This window comes from Oncorhynchus nerka, linkage group LG25, assembly GCF_034236695.1.
Source record: "Oncorhynchus nerka isolate Pitt River linkage group LG25, Oner_Uvic_2.0, whole genome shotgun sequence".
Lineage (NCBI taxonomy): Eukaryota > Metazoa > Chordata > Actinopteri > Salmoniformes > Salmonidae > Oncorhynchus > Oncorhynchus nerka.
In genome coordinates, this window is record NC_088420.1 from 27318929 (window position 1) to 27343460 (window position 24532).

The 24532-nt window shown below is 43.1% G+C and overlaps 1 protein-coding gene and 1 long non-coding RNA gene across 4 annotated transcripts in view; one reads left to right on the forward strand and one right to left on the reverse strand.

Moving 5' to 3' along the window:
• Positions 1-24532, forward strand: part of LOC115109300 (uncharacterized) — a 45441-nt gene that overhangs the window by 4585 nt on the left and 16324 nt on the right. Inside the window, exons 3-4 of one of the 2 annotated variants that reach the window (XR_003860498.2) lie at positions 34-189; positions 2197-2448. This is a non-coding gene — a long non-coding RNA (uncharacterized LOC115109300). Of the gene's footprint in view, positions 1-33; positions 190-2196; positions 2449-24532 lie in introns of those variants that run through there. The other variant, XR_003860499.2, reaches the window with a different exon arrangement.
• The window catches only part of LOC115109299 (E3 ubiquitin-protein ligase znrf1-like), a 39948-nt gene continuing 16089 nt past the window's right edge, over positions 674-24532 (reverse strand). The window contains exons 3-6 of one of the 2 annotated variants that reach the window (XR_010461103.1): positions 5125-5230; positions 4700-4790; positions 3873-4420; positions 674-3206 (exon numbers count right to left, since the gene is read on the reverse strand). Coding sequence is in view for 1 of the 2 variants with exons in the window: in XM_029634059.2 (XP_029489919.1) it covers positions 4733-4790; positions 5125-5230 (164 nt within the window). In the remaining variant the exon portion in view is untranslated. Of the gene's footprint in view, positions 3207-3235; positions 4421-4699; positions 4791-5124; positions 5231-24532 lie in introns of those variants that run through there. The other variant, XM_029634059.2, reaches the window with a different exon arrangement.

Consider the following 24532-nt stretch of genomic DNA (forward strand, 5'->3'; position numbering starts at 1 on the left):
TTCATATTTCTCTGTTTCTCTCTCACTCTGTAGAAAAGCAGTGGCACTGGACGGGACATGCACATGGAAGCACGGGGTGGGCCTGGGCAACGAGTGTTGCTTCGTGAGGAGATGGGACCCCTTGCCATGGAGGTCATGCAGGGCCTCAAGGCCACTTTGGACCCCAATAACCTAATGAATCCTGGGAAGGTACTGAAGCTATCACCTTATCACAGAGCACTGAATAAATGAATGAAGTGTACAGTACTACTTAGGGATGCAATACCTCTGTCTGCCACCGGGTGTCAGGCGTTTGGTATACTTGTTTTTGTAGCGTGAGTGACTGACTAGTCCCAAGGGCAAATTGTGTATTATTGTCTGTCCTCTGTTTATCCTCTTAAGTTCCTCAGAATTAATTGCTTCTTTAGATTTTACTACAATATAACTGTATGGCTTGAAATTATTTATTGACTACTTGTAATGAACTAAATCCATCGGTTTCATTTGGTTTCTGCTCTATTTTGTGCCGTTGATGTGTGCATACTGTACTTCAACTGTAAAGGGCCCCTTCTGATAGAGACTTAAGTATTTATTTATATTGCAATGGTGAAGTTGCTCATGTCTCTAAAGATATCTTCTTACAATCTTATTTGCTCAGTGGTGACATGTGTTGAGACAAGCCAATGAGACTAGAGAAAAACAACCCAGGCTTTATGCAACAGAGCAATAACACCTGTAAGTAATCACAGGAGTGATCCCAGTTTTCTCCTCAAGAGAATCCATCAATCTATTCAGGACAGAAGAGAACACAGCTTTTGCCTTTTAACATTAGCTGATGGGTCAACAAAGTAGCTTAATGACAAGCATTAGCACACCATTATTTATTGAGTAGATTTGTTAAACTTAACATTTAAGCCTGAATCTAGTTAAGGAAATTACATGAAAAAGCATGTTTATTTTGTCATTTATTTATTATTATTATATATATATATATATATTTATATACAGTATCAGTCAAACGTTTGGACACACCTACTTATTCCAGCATTTTCTTTATTTTACACATTTTCTACATTGTAGAATAATAGTGAAGACATCAAAACTATGAAATAACACATATGGAATCATGTAGTAACCAAAAAAGTGTTAGAAAAAAATCTAAATATATTTGAGATTCTTCAAAGTAGCCACCCTTTTCCTTGATGGTAGTATTGCACGCTCGTGGCATTCTCTCAACCAGCTTTTCTTCATGTTTTTTAAAAAATTGAACCTTTATTTAACTAGGCAAGTCAGTTACAAACCAATTCTTATTTACAATGACGGCCGACCCCGGCCTAACCCGGACGACGCTGGGCCAATTGTGCGCCGCACTATGGGACTCCCAATCATGGCCAGATGTGATACAGCCTAGAATCGAACCAGGGACTGTAGTGACGCCTCTTGCACTGAGATGAATTGCCTTAGACAGCTGGGCTGGAGCCCGAGCTTCATGAGGTAGTCACCTGGAATGCATTTCAATTAACAGGTGTGGAATTTCATTCCTTCTTAATGAGTTTGAGCCAATCAGTTGTGTTGTGACAAGGTAGGGGTGGTGTACAGAAGATAGCCCTATTTGGTAAAATACCAAGTTCATATTATGGCAAGAACAGCTCAAATAAGCAAAGATAAACGACAGTCCATCATTACTTTAAGACATGAAGGTCAGTCAATCCGGAACATTTCAAGAACTCCAAGTGTAAAAACCATCAAGCATCAAATGCTTCACAGAGTTCAAGTAACAGACACATCTCAACATTAACTGTTCAGAGGAGACTGCGTGAATCAGGCCTTCATTGTCAAATTGCTGCAAAGAAACCACTACTTAAGGACACAAATAATAAGAAGAGACTTGCTTGGGCCAAGAAATATGAGCAATGAACATTAGACCAGTGGAAATCTGTCCTTTGGTTTGATGAGTCCAAATGTTTGATTTTTGGTTCCAACCGCCGTGTCTTTGTGAGACGCAGAGTAGGTGAACGGATGATCTCTGCAGGTGTGGTTCCCACTGTGAAGCATGGAGGAGGAGGTGTGATGGTGTGGGGGGGTTTTGCTGGTGACACTATCCGTGATATATTTAGAATTCAAGGCACACTTAACCAGCATGGTTTACACAGCATTCTGTAGCGATAAGCCATCCCATCTGGTTTGCGCTTAGTGGGACTATCATTTGTTTTTCAGCTGGACAATGACCCAACACACCTGCAGCCTGTAAGGGCTATTTGATCAAGAAGGAGAGTGATGGAGTGCAAAGCTGTCATCAAGGCAATGGGTGGCTATTTTGAAGAATCTAAAATATAAAACATATATTGATTTATTTAACACTTTTTTGGTTACTGCATGATTCCATATGTGTTATTTGAAGGTTTTGACGTCTTCACTATTATTCTACAGTGTAGAAAATAGTACAAATAAAGAAAAACCCTTGAAGGAGTTGCTGTGTCCAAACTTTTGACTGGTACTGTGTATATATCATTATCAGTATTCATCCCACAGATTGCACATCAAAATGATCAAACAATTAGTTGGTACCTCCAAAACAGGCACCCATTCACATCCTTGGAAAAAAAGTAATCTCAAAACATTAAATGAAATCAAGGTATATGGCCCTTTAGCAGAGTCGGGCAGGGATACAGTTAGCAGGAGACATGAATATGTATAGTATACTCTATCATAACTGACTAGTAGTCTGTCTTCCCTGTGTTCCTTGTTCAGTTGAAACTTGGTGGTTGTCTGCTTGCTAATGAATTGTTTATAGTGGCCTCACAGGTACTATATTCTCTACATTTTCACCCTACAGAAAGTGAAAAAATATTCACCCATTTGTTGAGCTATGTTCGTTGTTTTCTTCCAGAATAATCATTCTGTTATTCTTTATACACTAGAGTCATTCTGAAGAGTAATGTATGTTTTCTGACAGATTTGCGAAAACAAATCTTGTTAAATGTGAATATAACCCCGGAATAGCTCCAATAGCTCCACGATGTGACTGTCATTTAGGTCTTTAATACGTCCATTACATTAAGTCACATCAGCCAACACAACCAGAGAGGACCTGACCTATTTCATCAGAAAACATGTGGGGCACAGACAGTAGCTTAGACCAAGAGGCATCACACATACGAACACACTCAAGGCCCTTACAGGGAAATGACTAATTCTGGTCAGCGTTTCCCCATCGCAGCAAAAACCTGGTGGACAAAAACAAGGAGAAAGAGTGTGTATGTCATGTCGATTTTATGTAACTGTAAACATTAGCAAAATAAAGGGAGCGATACCACATTCACACAGGGAAAATGGACATCTAAATTGTAAACATTTCAAACACAGACCAACACATAGTATTGTCTCAGACTTCTATTTGACCCTTTAGCAAATCAGGCTCTCACACTACAGAGATGGCTGCATCATCACCCCAACCTCAACCACACCACATGTATGCTTACGGACGTCATCCTCACAGCCCCAGAACATAGAAAAACATAAACCAACGACCCCCAACAGTTCCCCACGACACATAAGCACACTCACACACATTCACCTACCACCAAGCATAAACGACGTACCCCTCCACACACTAACGCACACAGAACAAGTGTAGTCTGACTGATATTTTCACTGCCCCGACACATATAGAAGCATTGTCTACACCCCTCCACACACACACACACACACACACATAACCCAAACAGAAACCTACATAGACAGACCCTGCCTCCCACACCAATGCTGCACTTCACACATCGCTGCTCCACCTCAAAGTAAAGACTAAGACAAGCGCATGTCTCTTCAACTAATGATTGGGTGGGTGGGTGCTGTAACTCTGGGGATTGGGGGAAAGCCTTTTGATGCATTACCAGACAACGTCCTGGGAGTCTACCCTGCCCTGGCACACAGGATTCATCCAGCCATATTCTTCATCTTTATCTTCATTATCCTCCTCTGTCTCTTCCTGATGAAGGCCATGAGATGGCTGGATCCAGATGAATGATATGGAGCCAGGCAGGGCCAAACTCAGGAGGCAAAATGGAAGGCAGAGCAGAGCAAGGGCCAGACCCCCGGAGGAGCCCAGAGAGGACCAGGCCATGTGGCGTGGTGACTGGCTGGCTGGGGGCCAAGCAGCCTGGTGAGGCAGTTGGCCTGGAGGGATGGTCAGCCTAGTTGGGCCAACATAGGGACTGGCAGTTAGCAGCCTTTAGGGCTAGGGGGAGGTGGCAGGGAGGAGGGGCACTCTTTTATGCATGTGGAAGTGAAAGTATAAGCTTAAATGTTTTTTCTCTTGGTTCCGTTTGCTAGGAATTCTCTTGATAGATTGATAGATCAATTGATAGATAGGTTGTTTTGATTGTTTAGTTTTTTTGGTTACTTCAGTGTCCAGATATCCATGATAGGAACATAAAGTGTCCTGATAGATAAAGAGAGAAATGGAGGGGAGATGTTAACCATACATTAAAGTGGATACACAAAGACAGTTCAGAAGATTATTTCGAGTGCATAATTTACGCTTACAGTATGCTCTAGCTTCAAACTGACTACGAATGTGAGTTTTATTGAGGGTGGTCGTATGTGTGCGTACTGCGTATGCATTATGCAGTGAGTGAGTGAGCTATGTGGATCATAATGTTCTTTGAAACACCTCGTGTCACCAGTCTCCTGTGTGGAAGAGAAGGAGGTGACCTCTCACCTTGAACAGTAGGAGTAGGAGCACAGAGGTCAGTCAGTCTGAAGGATGCTCAGGGCAGGAACGATTGATCTCAAACCAGGAGTCTATACAGCTGAACAGAAAGAGGAGAAAACCCACCATCATCACATGAATGCACATATCTCTCTGGCCTTAGCTACAGTACATCGCTAGGGCCTAAATGTATTGCCCCACTGAGTATAATTAATTAATCTAGTGGTCATTTCAGGCTGTGTGTAATCCTGTGAGCCTGCGTGCGTATTGTACAGTCAGGATCAGGAACTGAGCTCAGTCTGAAGGTGTGCCCTAAAATGGCACCCTATTTCCTGTGGCAACCTACTTTTGACCAGAGCCCCCAATTGACCCTAATCAAAAGTAGTTCACTATATAAGGGACAGGGTGCCATTTGAGTAGTCCCACCGTCTCACCTTTTGTGGTAGATGCAGAGGCACGGCAGTCTGGCGATGGTGTTTCCTTGCTGCAGCTCCTCCAGACAGATTACACACTCCCCGGCATCCCTGGCCAGCACGTCATCTGGAACACACACACAAACACACACACACAGGCAAGCAGGTACACATACACACAAACACACAAAAGAAAACACAAGACAACCGTGAGCGGCAATGACACATCATCAAATTGTACCTAATATGAAATAGCAAAGGCAGTGAGGCAGTGGCACATCAAGATCAACAACAAATCTGTAAATTACTATAGGCTTTACAACTACAGCAGCAATAGAACAGAAATACCAGAATAGAACAGAGCAAAAGACACACAGCTGGGGACTAGTCAGATGGAAGAGCATCTAGTCGGTGCGTCAGAAAGAGGTCTAGGCCTGATCTGGTTGCTGCTATGTAAATAAACAGCAGGGGGAAGCATTGAACACAGTCTAGTCTGGACCAACAAATCAAAATCAAATCACATTTTATGTCACATGCACCGAATACAACAGTGAAATGCTTACTTACAAGCCCTTAACCAACAATGCAGTTTTAAAAAAATATTTAAAAAATGCCTGAAAAGAAACAGACTATTAAAAGAGCAGCAGTAACATAACAATAGTGAGGCTATGTACAGGGGGTACCGGTACAGAGTCAATGTGCGGGGGCATCGACTACGCACGGTAATTGAGGTAATATGTACATGTAGGTAGAGTTATTAAAGTGACTATGCATAGATAATAACAGAGAGTAGCAGCAGTGTAAAAGTAAGGGGGGGCAATGCAAACAGTCTGGGTAGCCATTTGATTAGATGTTCAGGAGTCTTAAGGCTTGGGGAAAGAAGCTGTTTAGAAGCCTCTTGGTCCTAGACATGGCGCTCCGGTACCACTTGCCATGCGGTAGCAGAGAGAACAGTCTATGACTAGGGTGGTTGACGTCTTCCTCTGACACCGCCTGGTATAGAGGTCCTGGATGGCAGGAAGCTTGGCCCCAGTGATGTACTGGTGCAGCTGTAGAACCTTTTCAGGATATGAGGACCCATGCCAAATATTTTCAGACTCCTGAGGGTGGAATTGGTTTTGTCGTGCCCTCTTCACGGCTGTCTTGGTGTGCTTGGACCATGGTAGTTTGTTGGTGATGTGGACACCAAGGAACCTGAAGCTCTCAACCTATTCCACAGCAGCCCCGTCGATGAGAATGGGGCTGTGCTGTGCAAACTGTTTCAACTGGGAAGCATGCGACAGGCTTAAGCCGGTAAAACCCTGCATCAGTCTTTAGTAGAATGACACCAGAGAGGATGGATGACGTTTTACGTGCTCCTAACAAACTGTGTTATTTGTTTGTTTTTTGCGATGTTTGTAACTTTTTATTTTTATTTTGTACATGTTGCTGCTACTGTCTCTTATGACCGAAAATAACTTATGGACATCAGAACAGCGATTGCTCACCACGAACTGGAAGAAGCTTTTTCCTTTAACGAGTCCGACGTGACGGATATCCTGCTTTCCCGGGAACAGGTCCAAGTCCCCGTCATTTGTGTGAAGAGAAGACGGAGAAAAAGGGGGCGGATGTCTGGCTGCCTTCTGAGAATTTGTAGGCGAGCGAATAAACCCCCATTGCCATCAGTTCTATTGGCCAATGTGCAAACACTGGGGCCCCTCAGGGGTGCGTGCTCAGTCCCCTTCTGTTCTGTACTCCCTGTTCACTCATGACTGCACGACCAGGCATGACTCCAACACCATCAGTAAGTTTCCCGATGACACAACAGTGGTAGGCCTGATCACCGACAACGACGAGACAGCCTATAGAGAGGAGGTCAGAGACCTGGCCATGTGGTGCCAGGACAACAACCTCTCCCCCAACATGATCAAGACAAAGTAGATGATTGTGGACTACAGGAAAAGGAGGACCGAGCCCGCTCCCATTCTCATAGATGGGGCTGTAGGGGAGCAGGTTGAGAGCTTCAAGTTCCTTGGTGTCTACAGCTGCACCATCAAGTGCATCTTGACTGGTTGCATCACTGCCTGGTATGGCAACTGCTCGGCCTCCGACTGCAAGGCACTACAGAGGGTAGTGTGAACGGACCATCCAGGACCTCTATACCAGGCGGTGTCAGAGGAAGGCCCTAAAAATTGTCAAAGACTCCAGCCACCCTAGTCATAGACTCTTCTCTCTGCTACCGCATGGCAAACTAGTTTATTAACTTTCAAAGCAGAATTACTTTCCCATTGATTGTCAAATGCAGTTTATGATATAACATTTTGTAGCTCTATGTTTCTGTTTTATAAAAACAAAACACAATTTCAAATTTTTCTACATAAGACTGAATCAAGGCAGTCGGTCACACATTATGCCCATCCTTTGGAACTTTGGTTTTCCTAGATATGGCTACTGAATTATGATCACTACATCTGATGGATTTGGATACTGCTTTAGAGAGGATTTCTGCAGCATTAGTAAAGATTTGATTAATACATGTGGATTATTTAATTCCTGTACTGTTTGTAAATACCCTAGTTGTAAGGGTTTTCCTGTGGTGAAGGAGAAGCGGACCAAAAATGCAGCGTCGTTTCTTTGATTCATGTTTAATAACAAAAAGATAAACACGAACACTACAAAACAATAAACGTGGAAAACCAAAAACAGCCCTATCTGGTGCAAAACACAGAGACAGGAACAATCACCCACAAACACACAGTGAAACCCAGGCTACCTAAATATGATTCTCAATCAGAGACAACTAATGACACCTGCCTCTGATTGAGAACCATACTAGGCCGAAACATAGAAATACCCCAAAACATAGAAAAACAAACATAGACTGCCCACCCAACTCACTCCCTGACCATACTAAATAAATACAAAACGAAGGAAATAAAGGTCAGAACGTGACACTAGTAGGTTGACTGATAACCTGAACCAGGTTGAAGGCACTGGTTACAGTTTGATGAAAGCCAGTCAATATTTAGGTCACCCAGAAAATATACCTCTCTGTTGATATCACATACATTATCAAGTATTTCACAGATATCATCCATATACTGACTATTAGCACTTGGTGATCTATAGCAGCTTCCCACAAGAATGAGCTTCAGGTGAGACAGGTGAACCTCTAGCCATATTACTTCAACAGCATTTGACATGAGATCCTCTCTAAGCTTTACAGGAACATGACGTGAACATACACAGCAACACCTCCACTATTGGCATTCCTGTCTCTTCTGCAGATGTTATAACCATGTATTCCTACCATTGTATCATCAAAGGAATTATCTAAGTGGGTTTCAGAGATAGACAGTATATGAATTTTATCGGTTACTAGCAAGTTATCGATTTCATGAATGAGGCTCCACATGTTAATTTTAGTAATGACAGGGGCAATCATGGGAGTTAGAGGGACATAAATTAGATTACTTACATTATGACTGCCAACGCCCCTCGGACAATGTACATTTGCAGCAGCACTATGACAACTCAGCAACACAATAGCAGGGATTATCTGAGCAGGTCTTGGGTCACAGATAAGTCATTGGCTGCATTCCAAACACTTAAAAGACACACCCTCCCCTCAGCCCTCAAATTAAGTAGGCACTTCTGATGACGTACCATGACGTCTGACGAGTTTACACTTGCAGGGCAAGGGGTGAGGGAGGAAGGAAGGAATTTTAAATAGACCACCCTTGCCCGGAAATTCGTCCCTCGTTCGTCCCGCGACGATTGTGTTTTCAGTCACCGGTAGCTTGTGGGTGCTTTATATGTGCTACAGTCAATTATGATTGCATGTCTACTAATATTAACTATATAATTATTCATATACGCCTACTGTATGATAGCTAGCAAATTAATTAGCTAGCCTGCCTAGCTGGAACTTCTGAAGAAGGAAAATGTTTTATTTCTACAATTTCCAAAAGATAACCAAACAAAAACATCACTTTTACTAGATGTGTTTGTGCCGTCATGTGTACTAGGACCACAATTTATTTACATTTGTTTTTACTTACACTTGTATCTTGACTTCTCCATATTGACGTTGAGGTTTTAAGTCTTAGTGGATGTACAATCATCACAAATTGAATTATGGGGCGTTTCAGTCCCCGAAGTGAACATAATTGTACACTCGCGAACTCGATTCAAAACGAGGGCTGAGGGGCGAACTTCACTTGCTTGGCTAATCATTTGGACTGACGACAAAGATGATTATGGGGATTCCCCCAATGGCATAAGTTGAGGGTAAGTGGACGAGCGTGTGTCTCTTACAAGTTTGAAACGCAGCCACTGTCTCAATGCAGCCTTGAAATGCATGGACAGGGTCTAGGAGCGAAGATGATTTGGATTTACTCCTTAGTATGCGAGGCACAGACGTTCACTTCGCCTTGTCGAGTTCTGCTAGGAGCAAACCGAACCTAGTATTCTGGGCGCCTTTACACAGTGCCATCACCACATCATTGTTTGGCTTGTAGACCCAACATGGCTCACAGTTACTGTCTCTGTGCACAGGAAGAACCTGGAGACTGTGTTGTGCTGTGCTGTGCTGCCCATTATAAAAAATACACATGAAAACATCACAAAAAAAATAAAGAAGAAACATTTGTTGTTGACATTTTCAAGAGTCAAACACTCTCAAATCCATAGACTAAGCTGTGGATGCAAGGACTGACCTTCTACGATATCGAAATTCTAGTTTTAACCATCATTATTTTACACTATACAGTGTTTGTTTACATTTACTTTGTTTACAAACAGAGTAAAACAAGATTATATTTTGGGTTCTGATGGAGTACAACAATTAAACTAAACTCATGAGGCATTTGTACATTATATTCTTCAAGAATCAATGGGTATATGTCGTTCATTTATAAATCCAAAAATGGATTGCCCCTTTAACAGGTAGCACCCTTCATACAGCAAAACAATGTTGCCATTTGAACATGATCCATTAACCTGCCCCCCAAAATTATTCTGTCCACTGCTCCGCGAATGTCCCTCAAAATCATTCCCTGGTCGTGCATTTGGGCTTTTTAGATGTTCCTACCCTAACTCCACCAGTGGAAATCATCTTTTCACATGTGGGGAGAATAACATTATTTCAACCCCACAGGTGCATCTGCAATTCCAACCCCACAGGTGCATCTGCAATTCCACATGTGAAAGTGAGATTTTCAAGTGTGGAGTTCTTACATGTGAAATGGCAAATGGGATTTTCACATGTGAATTTGAAAATCACAGTTATAGAATTGCAAGTTAACATATGAAAAATAATATTTGCAGTTTCACGTGTAAGAAAACTCCCTTTGAAAATCTAACTTTCACATGTGGAATTGCAGATGCACCTGTGGGGTTGGAATTGCAGATGCACATGTGGGGTTGGAATTGCAGATGCACATGTGGGGTTGGAATTACAGATGCACCTGTGGGGTTGGAATTGCAGATGCACTTGTGGGTTGGAATTGCAGATGCACCTGTGGGGTTGGAATTGCAGATGCACCTGTGGGTTGGAATTGCAGATGCACATGTGGGGTTGGAATTGCAGATGCACATGTGGGGTTGGAATTGCAGATGCACCTGTGGGGTTGGAATTGCAGATGCACCTGTGGGGTTGGAATTGCAGATGCACATGTGGGGTTGGAATTACAGATGCACCTGTGGGGTTGGAATTGCAGATGCACTTGTGGGTTGGAATTGCAGATGCACCTGTGGGTTGGAATTGCAGATGCACCTGTGGGTTGGAATTGCAGATGCACATGTGGGGTTGGAATTACAGATGCACCTGTGGGGTTGGAATTGCAGATGCACTTGTGGGTTGGAATTGCAGATGCACCTGTGGGGTTGCAGAACCTGTGGGTTTGCAGATGCACCTGTGGGTTGGAATTGCAGATGCACATGTGGGGTTGGAATTGCAGATGCACATGTGGGGTTGGAATTGCAGATGCACCTGTGGGGTTGGAATTGCAGATGCACCTGTGGGGTTGGAATTGCAGATGCACATGTGGGGTTGGAATTACAGATGCACCTGTGGGGTTGGAATTGCAGATGCACTTGTGGGTTGGAATTGCAGATGCACCTGTGGGTTGGAATTGCAGATGCACCTGTGGGTTGGAATTGCAGATGCACATGTGGGGTTGGAATTGCAGATGCACCTGTGGGGTTGGAATTGCAGATGCACATTTTCACGTGAATGTGAAACCCGCAAATTTCATGTGAAACTACAATTCACATGAGGTGAAAACATGGTATTCTCCTCACATGGGTACTTTGTTGCTACTTTGCTACCTGCCAACTTTACGTTTTTTAAAACTTTTTTAATAACCGTTTAATCAAAATCTTAGTTTTACACATTTACCAACGTCTAAAGTTTTTTTTTTTCTCGCTCAACTTTTTTCATTCAACTTTTTCACCTCAGACGCTTTATCTGGACATGGTTCTACAGGACCTCCGCCAGCCGAAGCTAAGTAGTAACATTAACATCGCTGTATTCGTAATATACAGGAAAACTATTGCCTTATGGTGAGGATAGCCGTGCTGCAAGCCCAGCTTCAGACGTAATCGTTAGGCAATGGTAATTTAAGTGTAGGAAAGAATTAAACAGTGTTTGTGCCACAAATAAGCACAGACAGCAGTATAATTCCCCTCGCACAGTCCCCGCAGCCAGACTATTTTCTCATGGCTTCTGGAAAGAAATGCTGTCGGAATGCTCAACCAGTTCTCCTCATTAAGCAACGAGTCGGAGTCAGAGGCCAAGACTTCTCTGGTCTCTCCTCCACCCGTTACGGGGTCTGAGCCACCGAAGCCTCCCACCATTACCTCTGACAAATTGAAAACCAGTCATTGGCGACTCTATTACCCGCAGTATTAGACTTAAAAAGAATCATCCAGCGATCATACACTGTTTACCAGGGGGCAGGGCTACTGCAGACTAATCTGATGAGGCTGCTGGCTAAGGCTAAATCTTGCGAGCGTAGAGAATATAGGGATATTGTTATCCACGTTCGACACCAACGATGTTCGGATGAAACAGTCAGAGGTCACCAAGCATAACATAGCTTCAGCGTGTAAATTAGCTAGAAAGATGTGTCGGCATCGAGTAATTGTCTCTGGCATCCTCCCAGTTAGGGGGAGTGATGAACTCTACAGCAGTCTCACAACTCAATCACTGGTTGAAAACTGTTTTCTAACCTTTCCAAAAGATAGAATTTGAAGATAATTGGCCCTCTTTCTGAGACTCATTCACAAACAGGACCAAGCCTGGCCTGTTGAGGAGTGACGGACTCCATCCTAGCTGGAGGGGTGCTCTCATATTTTTTATTTTTTTTATTTCACCTTTATTTATTTAACCAGGTAGGCTAGTTGAGAACAGGTTCTCATTTGCAACTGCGACCTGGCCAAGATAAAGAATAGCAATTAGAGACATACAACAACACAGAGTTACACATGGAATAAACAAAACATAGTCAATAATACAGTAGAACAAAAGAAAACAAAAAGTCTATATACAGTGAGTGCAAATGAGGTAAGATAAGGGAGTTAAGGCCATAAATAGGCCATGGTGGCGAAGTAATTACAATATAGCAATTAAACACTGGAATGGTAGATGTGCAGAAGATGAATGTGCAAGTAGAGATACTGGGGTGCAAAGGACCAAAATAAATAAATCCTGTATGGGGATGAGGTAGGTTGTTGGATGGGCTGTTTACAGGTGGGCTATGTACAGGTAGTGATCTGTGAGCTGCTCTGACAGCTGGTGCTTAAAGCTAGTCAGGGAGATATGAATCTCCCGTTTCAGAGATTTTTGCAGTTTGTTCCAGTCATTGGCAGCAGAGAAATGGAGGAAAGGCGGCCAAAGGAGGAATTGGCTTTGGGGGTGACCAGTGAGATATACCTGCTGGAGTGCGTGCTACTAGTGGGTGCTGCTATGGTGACCAGTGAGCTGAGATCATGTGGGGCTTTACCTAGCAGAGACTTGTAGATAACCTGTAGCCAGTGGGTTTGGCGACGAGTATGAAGCGAGGGCCAACCAACGAGAGCGTACAGGTCGCAATGGTGGGTAGTGTATGGGGCTTTGGTGACCAAACAGATGGCACTGTGATAGACTGCATCCAGTTTATGGAGTAGAGTGTTGGAGGCTATTTTATAGATGACATCACCAAAGTCGAGGATCGGTAGGATGGTCAGTTTTACGAGGGTATGTTTGGCAGCATGAGTGAAGGATGGTTTGTTGCGAAATAGGAAGCCAATTCTAGATTTAATGTTGGATTGGAGATGCTTAATGTGAGACTGGAAGGAGAGTTTACAGTCTAACCAGACACCTAGGTATTTGTAGTTGTCCACGTATTCTAAGTCAGAGCCGTCCAGAGTAGTGATGCTGGACGGGCGAGCAGGTGCGGGCAGTGATCGGTTGAATAGCATGCATTTAGTTTTCCCTGCATTTAAGAGCAGTTGGAGGCCACGGAAGGAGAGTTGTATGGCATTGAAGCTCGTCTGGAGGTTAGTTAACACAGTGTCCAAAGAGGGGCCAGAAGTATACAGAATGGTGTCGTCTGCATAGAGGTGTACCAGAGAATCACCAGCAGCAAGAGCAACATCATTGATGTATACAGAGAAGAGAGTCGGCCGAGGATTGAACCCTGTGGCACCCCCGTAGAGACTGCCAGAGGTCCGGACAACAGGCCCTCCTATTTGACACACTGAACTCTATCAGATAAGTAGTTGGTAAACCAGTCGAGGCAATCATTTGAGAAACCAAGGCTGTCGAGTCTGCCAATAAGAATGTGGTGATTGACAGAGTCGAAAGCCTTGGCCAGGTCGATGAATACGGCTGCACAGTAATGTCTCTTATCGATGGCGGTTATAGAAACTGAGGTGAGGTGCACCCATGACCAGCTCTGAAACCAGATTGTATAGCGGAGAAGGTACGGTGGGATTCGAAATGGTCGGTAATCTGTTTGTTATTTTGGCTTTCGAAGACCTTAGAAAGACAGGGTAGGATAGATATAGGTCAGTAGCAGTTTGGGTCTAGAGTGCCACTCCCTTTGAAGAGGGGGATGACCGTGGCAGCTTTCAAATCTTTGGGAATCTCAGACGATACGAAAGAGAGGTTGAACAGTCTAGTAATAGGGGTTGCAACAATTTTGGCAGATAATTTTAGAATGCGAGGGTCCAGATTGTCTAGCCCGGCTGATTTGTAGGGGTCCAGATTTTGCAGCTCTTTCGGAACACCAGCTATCTGGATTTGGGTAAAGGAGAAATGGTGGGTGCTTTGGCGGGTTGCTGTGGAGTGTGCCGGGCAGTTGACCGGGGTAGGGGTAGCCAGGTGGAAAGCATGGCCAGCCGTAGAGAAATGCGTATTGAAATTCTCAATTATAGTGGATTTATCGGTGGTGACAGTGTTTCCTAGCCTCAGAGCAGTGGGCAGCTGGGAGGAGTTTCTCTTATTCTCCATGGACTTTACAGTGTCCCAGAACTTTTTTGAATTAGTACTACAGGATGCAAATTTCTGTTTGAAAAAGCTAGCCTTAGCTTTCCTAACTGCCTGTGTATATTTGTTCCTAACTTCCCTGAAAAGTTGCATATCACGGGGGCGATTTGATGCTAATGCAAAACGCCACATGATGTTTTTGTGCTGGTCAAGGGCAGACAGGTCTGGAGTGAACCAAGAACTATATCTATTCCTAGTTCTAATTTTTTTGAACGTGGCATGCTTATTTAAGATGGTGAGGAAGGCACTTTTAAAGAATAGCCAGGCACCATCTACTGACGGGATGAGGTCAATGTCATTCCAGGATACCCCGGCCAGGTCAATTAGAAAGGCCTGCTCGCAGAAGTGTTTTAGGGAGCGTTTGACAGTGATGAGGTGTGGTCGTTTGGTCGCAGACCCATTACGGATGCAAGCAATGAGGCAGTGATCGCTGAGATCTTGATTGAAAACAGCAGAGGTGTATTTGGAGAGCGAGTTAGTTAGGATGACATCAATGAGGGTGCCAGTGTTTACGGATTTGGAGTTGTACCTGGTAGGTTCATTGATAATTTGTGTGAGATTGAGGGCATCAAGATTGTATTGTAGGATGGCCGGGGTGTTAAGCATGTCCCAGCATGGGACCATTCCTCAGGACTACCTGGCCTGATGACTCCTGGCTGTCCCCAGTCCACCTGGTCATGCTGTTGCTCTAGTTTCAACTGTTCTATCTGCGGCTATGGAACCCTGACCTGTTCACTGGACTTGCTACCTTTTTTCAACTCTTTCTCTCTCTACCGCACCTGTTGTCTCGAACTCCGAATGCTCAGCTATGAAAAGCCAACTGACATTTTTCCTGAGGTGCTGACCTGTTGCACTCTCTACAACCACTTGATTACAATTATTTGACCCTGCTGGTCATCTATGAACGTTTGAACATCTTTGCCATGTACTGTTTTTATCTCCACCTAGCACAGCCAGAAGAGGACTGGCCACACCTCAGAGCCTGGTGCCTCTCTAGGTTTCTTCCTAGGTTCCTGCCTTTCTAGGGAGTTTTTCCTAGCCACCGCATTGCTTGCTGTTTGGGGTTTTAGGCTGGGTTTCAACTGATGTGTAAAGGGCTTTATAAATAAATGTTATAGATGTGAAAAGGTGGTGTTAACATGTGAACTCTGAATTAAATTTCACTTGTGAAATGTCAGCTCAACATGTGAACATGTCTTTTTTCATAAGGGTATGCTGTACTGTGTGTGTGTCTGTGTGTCCGTATAGTCTGAGCTGTTACTGAAACATCCAGCCGGTTGTTCAGCAAGGTCTTGATCAGCAGGATATGACATGTTAGCTCATACTCCTACCGTGACTCACTGAAACACATGTTGAAACAGAGTGTTCTTTGAAGACGAGGTGGTGGATTCCAGTAAACCTAGTTTTAATTTGACAGGAAATGCTGCACCGTGCCAGACCAAAGTAGGAGACCAGACCACATCCTGTTACAGCAACTCACTCACTTCTGTCACGCCCTGACCTTAGAAATCCTTTTTATGTCTCTATCTTGGTTTGGTCAGGGCGTGAGTTGGGGTGGGCAATCTATGTTTTGTGTTTCTACGATTTTCTATTTCTATGTTTTGGCCGTGTATGGTTCTCAATCAGGGACAGCTGTCTATCGTTGTCTCTGATTGGGAACCATACTTAGGTAGCTTTTTTTCCCCACTGTTCTTTGTGGGAAGTTGTCTTTGTTTGTGGGCACTATTGCCTTTAGCTTCACGGTTTGTTTTGTATGGTTTTTTGTTTTTTGTCGGCGTCATTCTTTAATAAAGTAATATGTACGCTGCACCTTGGTCCTCATCCTTCAACAGCCGTGACAACTTCATTATGGAGTGAGATTTGTTTCCTTATTCTGTAAATATGTCTACCACGATCTGTGCGTACATTCAACATACAGTGCCTTGCGAAAGTATTCGGCCCCCTTGAACTTTGCGACCTTTTGCCACATTTCAGGCTTCAAACATAAAGATATAAAACTGTATTTTTTTGTGAAGAATCAACAACAAGTGGGACACAATCATGAAGTGGAACGACATTTATTGGATATTTCAAACTTTTTTAACAAATCAAAAACTGAAAAATTGGGCGTGCAAAATTATTCAGCCCCTTTACTTTCAGTGCAGCAAACTCTCTCCAGAAGTTCAGTGAGGATCTCTGAATGATCCAATGTTGACCTAAATGACTAATGATGATAAATACAATCCACCTGTGTGTAATCAAGTCTCCGTATAAATGCACCTGCACTGTGATAGTCTCAGAGGTCCGTTAAAAGCGCAGAGAGCATCATGAAGAACAAGGAACACACCAGGCAGGTCCGAGATACTGTTGTGAAGAAGTTTAAAGCCGGATTTGGATACAAAAAGATTTCCCAAGCTTTAAACATCCCAAGGAGCACTGTGCAAGCGATAATATTGAAATGGAAGGAGTATCAGACCACTGATTTTATTGTCTAACAAGACACCAGACACAGGTTAAGTGGATATAGGACTCGTTTTTACTGTGGATATAGATTATTTTGTAACTGTTTCCTCCATCATCTCCACAAGGTCATTTGCTGTTGTTCTGGGATTGATTTGCACTTTTCACACCACAGTACATTCATCTCTAGGAGACAGAACGCATCTCTTTCCTGAGCGGTATGATGGCTGCGTGCTCCCATGTTGTTTATACTTGCGTACTATTGTTTGTACATATGAATGTGGTATCTTCAGGCGTTTGGAAATTGTTCACAAGGATGAACCAGACTTGTGGACGTCTACAATTTTTTTTCTGAAGTAATGGCTGATTTCTTTTGATTTTCCCATGATGGCAAGCAAAGAGGCACTGAGTTTGAAGGTAGGCCTTGAAATACATCCACAGGTACACCTCCAATTGACTCAAATGATGTCAATTAGCCTATCAGAAGCTTCTAAAGCCATGACATCATTTTTCTGGAATTTTCCAAGCTGTTTAAAGGCACAGTCAACTAAGCGCATGTAAACTTCTGACCCCCTGGAATTGTGATACAATTCATTATAAGTGAAATAATCTGTCTGTAAACAATTGTTAGAAAAATTACTTGTGTCATGCACAAAGTAGATCCTAACCGACTTGCCAAAACTATAGTTTGTTAACAATACATTTGTGGAGTGGTTGAAAAACAAGTTTTAATGACTCCAACCTAAGTGTATGTAAACTTCCGACTTCAACTGTACAACCGATGCTAAGTAAAGCTAGCTAACTATAGCTTGCTAGCTATAACATCGGCTAGCTAACAACGTTGGATGCGATAAAGCTAGCTAACATAGATGGCAATCTCGTCATGTTTATGCTAGATGAACAACTTACGTTAAACTAACTAATTCTAACTTCAGGAATGTGTCAATTATGAAGGACCGCACAGTTTTTAAATTCTGAATTGGTGATCTTGCTAGCCAGATAGTTAGCTAGCTGATATTTTCATTCAGGAACTAGAGGACAAGTAATTCGAGGCAGGACAAATCGCTCTTTCCCAACTGGTTTGAAGGTATGAAATTTGATCATTATCTGATTAAAAAGGTAAGAAATGCTGCTTGCTGAGTTTTGCTCCATCTAGGCTTATTTGCTAGCTAGTCAAGTAATTTGTTGTTCATTGTAACATTGATTAATATATTGTTTCCTAGTCAATGACATGCATTCTGTTTCTGTCGATTTCCTTTGTCAGTTTCCTGCCCTTTGTCTTGTGGGTTTAGGGCAATGTTACCTGTTAAATAAAAGGCTACGTTTTGTAATCATACTCTACAGACTTAACTTGAGCATAAAAGCACATGATATGAATCTCACTTTAATGTCATACACCTTGTCATGGGTGTCCATGCCTCCGTGGATTGAGCTCAGCTGTGGTCCATGTTTTTCTTGGGGAGAAAGGCAGATACTGCCACTGTGGAACTATATGACTGTCTGGCTTTGGACATCCGTGAAACCAGTAAGCTGGTGTGTATATTGATACATTTGTGTACATTATTGTCATTCTAAGAACACAATATGTATTGTGTCAATGTGTCATTATAATAGATTTACTTTATCCTGTTGTTCTGATCCTGAGACCACATATGCGGTCTTTGTTAATTCATGGTGTCTATACTATGTGTTGGTACCAATATCATGGACTGGGTGCTGCTCTAAGGCTTCACCACATGGGTTGAGAGACTACAAATATAATGCTATTTGAGACCACGTCTCTTTCTTAATTGTCTTTCCTAATTGTGTTCTCGGGCGCCGAAGGCATGGATGTCGATGAAGGCAGCCCTCAGCACCTCTCTGATTCAGAGGAGTTGGGTTAAGTGCAGAAGACACATTTCAGTTGAAGGCATGGATGTCGATGAAGGCAGCCCTCAGCACCTCTCTGATTCAGAGGAGTTGGGTTAAGTGCAGAAGACACATTTCAGTTGAAGGCATGGATGTCGATGAAGGCAGCCCCCAGCACCTCTCTGATTCAGAGGAGTTGGGTTAAGTGCAGAAGACACATTTCAGTTGAAGGCATGGATGTCGATGAAGGCAGCCCCCAGCACCTCTCTGATTCAGAGGAGTTGGGTTAAGTGCAGAAGACACATTTCAGTTGAAGGCATTCAGTTGTACAACTGACGAGGTCTCCCCCCTTTTCCTTTCCCTTTTTTTTTTAGATTCCTCTGACATTTTTCTCACGTGTTTTTTGTTGTTGTCGTGGATTCAAGGAGGTGAGGAAAACAGGAAATACAGTTGAGAAAGAGCCACGGTCTGGGATAAGACAATAGCCTATGTAGTCTCTCAACTCAAGAGGTCAAGATGCACCACTGAGTACAGACTCTTGTTGGTTACGTTGATGTAGAAGTGGAAGTGATTAAACACAAAAGTTAAAGGGCACATTGCTTTGTACACGTGTAAGACAGATGAGCATGCCCTGCCAGTGTGCAATGGATAATGTCGGGAAAAAAAACGGTATTTATCTGTCATTTTAAGATGGTTAGTCTCGGTCAGGTCTTGTTTGTCTACATTTAAACGTGTCTTGGTCTCGACACACGGGGGCTGGGGTTGAAAGCTGAAACAGTGCGACTGGCCGCCCCGTGCGCAATTGTTATTGTTTTTTGTCTTGAGGAAATTAGCATATAACTGCATGAAGCCAACATTTTTATAAAACATTTTAAAACTGTTGCACTGCTTCCTCATCACCTAAGGCTTGTGTGCATTGTAGTCATGTATTTTAGGTGGTCTGACAAACAATGAGAAAGGGCCTTCAGGAGACCACCGTGTGGAACTTCCTGACATAGCGACCAGACATTGTTACATTGGTGTTTCGGTGAGAGGCAGCCGCTGTCTTAAGCCTAGAGGTATAGTGCCCTTCATAATATTTAGACATTTTAGTAAATCTATACCCTTTACCTAGCCCTGGCTGTGCATCTGGGGGCAGATCTTTGATGTTGATGGCACAATGAGTCAATAATTGGGGTGGATGTGCTTTCACTGGTTGCATCTCTCTGTCACTCAGACACTCACTCAAAACACACACACACACACACACACAGCCTCTGAGCGCTGCCTCCTCGCTTTGAAAACCGTTTGTTTTCAAATTCAAACAGCAGGTCTCAACCCCCCTGGGGAAAAGAACTTGTGTAATAACCAATCAGCGCGAATGCTGGAAATCTGAGTGCACGTTCTCACCTAACGTTCCAATGAGAAAGAGAAAAAAGGAGAATTGGGTATTTAAGGTTATGTTATACCACAGGGTCAGGATCTCAGTCTAGAGATCAGCCTAGCACTTTTTGGTCCTAGTTATTCTCAAGAGGTGCTTGAATTATTTCATTTTTTTCTATTAAATTGTACTTGCACAAATAGTCTGGCCCCTGGACGACGACAGTGATGAGAATGTTGACGAATGCCCAACAGATGCAAAATGCCTGACAACTGGATACCTCCGGCAGTTTTTTGAAAACGGGAATCAAGTTCAATACCTATGTAGACATTCAGTTTTGCTATAATAGTAGTGTGTACTATAAAAAGTACAAACTACTAAAGTAGTGGAATGATTTTGTTCTGTTCATTATTAGCTTTAAGAGACATGCTAATGATGCTCCTCAAATTCTGGGTTGGGTGGAAGATCCTGACTCAATCAGTGAAGGTTACAGTGAATGATGGCAGCCTTCCAAAAGCCTCAACATGCTTCCAGACCCTCCGCCTACCAGGGCACCATCATCAGTACATTCTGTAAAGACTGGATTTCTTCAATCAGCATAGCAGACACATGGTTAGTTTAGGAACCAAAATCTACCAAGAAATAGTTGGGGAGTGACTTGGGACCGGACGTAAGTGAGATTTTAAAAATCCAGAAAATCACATTGTAGGATTTTTAATGAATTTATTTGCAAATTATGGTGGAAAATAAGTATTTGGTCACCTATAAACAAGCAATATTTCTGGCTCTCACAGACCTGTAACTTCTTCTTTAAGAGGCTCCTCTGTCCTCCACTCGTTACCTGTATTAATGGCACCTGTTTGAACTTGTTATCAGTATAAAGGACACCTGTCCACAACCTCAAACAGTCACACTCCAAACTCCACTATGGCCAAGACCAAAGAGCTGTCAAAGAACACCAGAAACAAAATTGTAGACCTGCACCAGGCTGGGAAGACTGAATCTGCAATAGGTAAGCAGCTTGGTTTGAAGAAATCAACTGTGGGAGCAATTATTAGGAAATGGAAGACATACAAGACCACTGATAATCTCCCTCGATCTGGGGCTCCACGCAAGATCTCACCCCGCGGGGTCAAAATGATCACAAGAACGGTGAGCAAAAATCCCAGAACCACACGGGGGGACCTAGTGAATGACCTGCAGAGAGCTGGGACCAAAGTAACAAAGCCTACCATCAGCAAGGGCATTGAAGATGAAACGTGGCTGGGTCTTTCAGCATGACAATGATCACAAACACACCGCCTGGGCAACGAAGGAGTGGCTTCGTAAGAAGCATTTCAAGGTCCTGGAGTGGCCTAGCCAGTCTCCAGATCTCAACCCCATAGAAAATCTTTGGAGGGAGTTGAAAGTCCGTGTTGCCCAGCAACAGCCCCAAGACATCACTGCTCTAGAGGAGATCTGCATGGAGGAATGGGCCAAAATACCAGCAACAGTGTGTGAAAGCCTTGTGAAGACTTACAGAAAACGTTTGACCTCTGTCATTGCTAACAAAGGGTATATAACAAAGTATTGAGATAAACTTTTGTTATTGACCAAATACTTATTTTCCACCATAATTTGCAAATAAATTCATTAAAAATCCTACAATGTGATTTTCTGGATTTTTTTCTCTCATTTGGTCTGTCATAGTTGAAGTGTACCTATGATGGAAATGACAGGCCTCTCTCATCTTTTTAAGTGGGAGAACTTGACTAAATACTTTTTTGCCCCACTGTATGTGCCTCGACACAATCCTGTCTTGGAGCTCTATGGACAGTTCCTTTGATCTCGTGGCTTTGTTTTTGCTCTGACATGCACTGTCAACTGTGGGACCTTATATAGACAGGTGTGTGTCTTTCCAAATCATGTCCAATCAATTGAATTTACCACAGGTGGACTCCAATCAAGTTGTACTGTGATATTAGCAAACATTTAACAGAAATCTGTTTTTGCTTTGTCATTATGGGGTATTGTGTGTAGATTGATGAGGGGAAAAAAACTATTAATCAATTTAGAAAAGGCTGTAACGGATTTCCTCCTCTTCGTCTGAAGAGGTGTAGCAAGGATCGGACCAATACACAGCGTGGTAAGTGTCCATGTTTTAATAGAAAAGACTGAACATGACACAAATACAAAATAACAAAGTGAAATGGAAACTAAACAGTCCCGTGTGGCACAAACACTGACACAGGAAACAATCACCCACAAAATACCCAAAGAATATGGCTGCCTAAATATGGTTCCCAATCAGAGACAACGATAAACACCTGCCTCTAATTGAGAACCAATCTAGGCAACCATAAACCTATATAAACACCTAGCTGGACAAAACCCCATAAATCTACAAAACACCCTAGACAGTACAAACACCCTAGATGAGACAAAAACACACATATCGCCCATGTCACACACTGACCTAACCAAAATAATAAAGAAAACAAAGAATACTAAGGTCAGGGCGTGACAGTAACGTATCAATGTGGAAAAAGTTAATGGGTCTGAATACTTTCCGAAGGCGCTTTATGTTGAATATACACACGGATTGTGATAAACATATTTACAGAGTTAAGAAACAAATCTCACTCCATACTCCTTCCCCTGGAAATGTGTGCTGCCTGCATGCTTTCTTGCAGTGACTGTTTTGTGTGAGTGAGTGTGTGGTTTTAAAACAAAGGGTAGCCTACTAGTTGATAGCTGCTCTGAATCTCTGATGCTCTATTCAAAGCATTCAAGGGAGTGTGTCTTTGAGAATGACCGTTAAAAATGTTTGATCCCTGGGTAAATACCGTAAGGTTGCAAAATTCTGGGAACTTTAATATTAAATTCCCTCGTTTTCCAGAATCCTGGATGGAGGAATCCGGATTTCCTGCTTATTCCCTCCTGATTCCGGGAACGTCCCAGAATTTTGCAACTCTAACTATAAGTATTGAAGCTCCTCATATGAACAAAGGAAAGCGGGAGAAGAGGGAGGAGGGAGGGAGGGAATGTGGGGCAGCTAAGGTGAAGGGAGGAGAAGACAGCGTGAAATGGAGTGAGACAGACAGAAGACATATGCTCTGAATGTAAATCAGCTTAGCTTAGCCGCCCAGTCCCATCAACCCCCTAGCTGCCTCCCCCTCTCCCCCACCCCCTTTCCTCCTCCAGCATCCTCAATCTCCAAAACTGGATCTCAGTAAGTCTATACACAGCTGTTCCCCTTCCACACTCCTCGCTAGAACAATAAGCACCCCGTCCTCCTCCCCCAGTCCACTCTCCTGCTCCTTAGCTTTATCCTCTAAGGAGCTATGGCTTCAGCAGCTTCCTCTGCATTACGCCAACCAGCCGGAGGGAGGGTGGAGACAGGTTAGTTGTGAGTGAGTGTGTGTGTTTGTGTACATGCAATGTGGTCTACAGTACAATGGATGGATTTAGGTCTAGGTCAGGGCTCTCCAACCCTGTTCCTGGAGACCTACCGTCCTGTTGGTTTTCAATCCAACCCCTGTTGTAAACTAACTGATTCACCTTATCAACCAGCTAATTACTAGAATCAGGTGAACTCAATTAGGGTTGGAGAGAACCTACAGGACAGTAGCTCTCCAGGAACAGGGTTGGAGAGCCCTGGTCTAGGTCTTCACACTGCAATGTACAGTGCATCATGTCTACAGGGCTCTCTGTATACGGCTTATGTACTATATGTTTGTGACTGTGTGGTGTGTATGTATTTTTATTTGTGTTAAATTGTTTAATTCTTGTGGTTGCTAAGATAGGGTGTCTTATGTTTGTGTTTTCTAGGATTCTAGGGGTGTTCGTGAAGTGGTTGTTGAGTGAATGAATGTGCCACTGTTTTAGTGAACATGTGAGTATGAGCTGAAGAGTGAGGCCTTGGTATACGCAGTCCACGTGAGCTGACCACTGTGTCTTTTTTGGGCTACGACTTTGTATGCTTAAATATAGCCCTTGAATAGAGAGGATAGAGTTGGAGAGAAAGAGAGAGAGAGAGAGAACAAACTACTTTCCTCCTATTTGATGTGTTTGGGGAGAATGCCAAATCTCTGTTGGTAATATACTGTATGCAAATGACACTGAGTGTGGAAGGAGTTTATCAGCTAAGAATTACATGAATAATTCAATACAGTCAAGATATTACATTGTCTCATATCATTTTGATGGAACTACTGTTAATGCACTGCTATTTCTGTATTATCTGGGTGTAACTTACGTGTCACCCCATGTTCATCCCCTAGCAGGAGCAA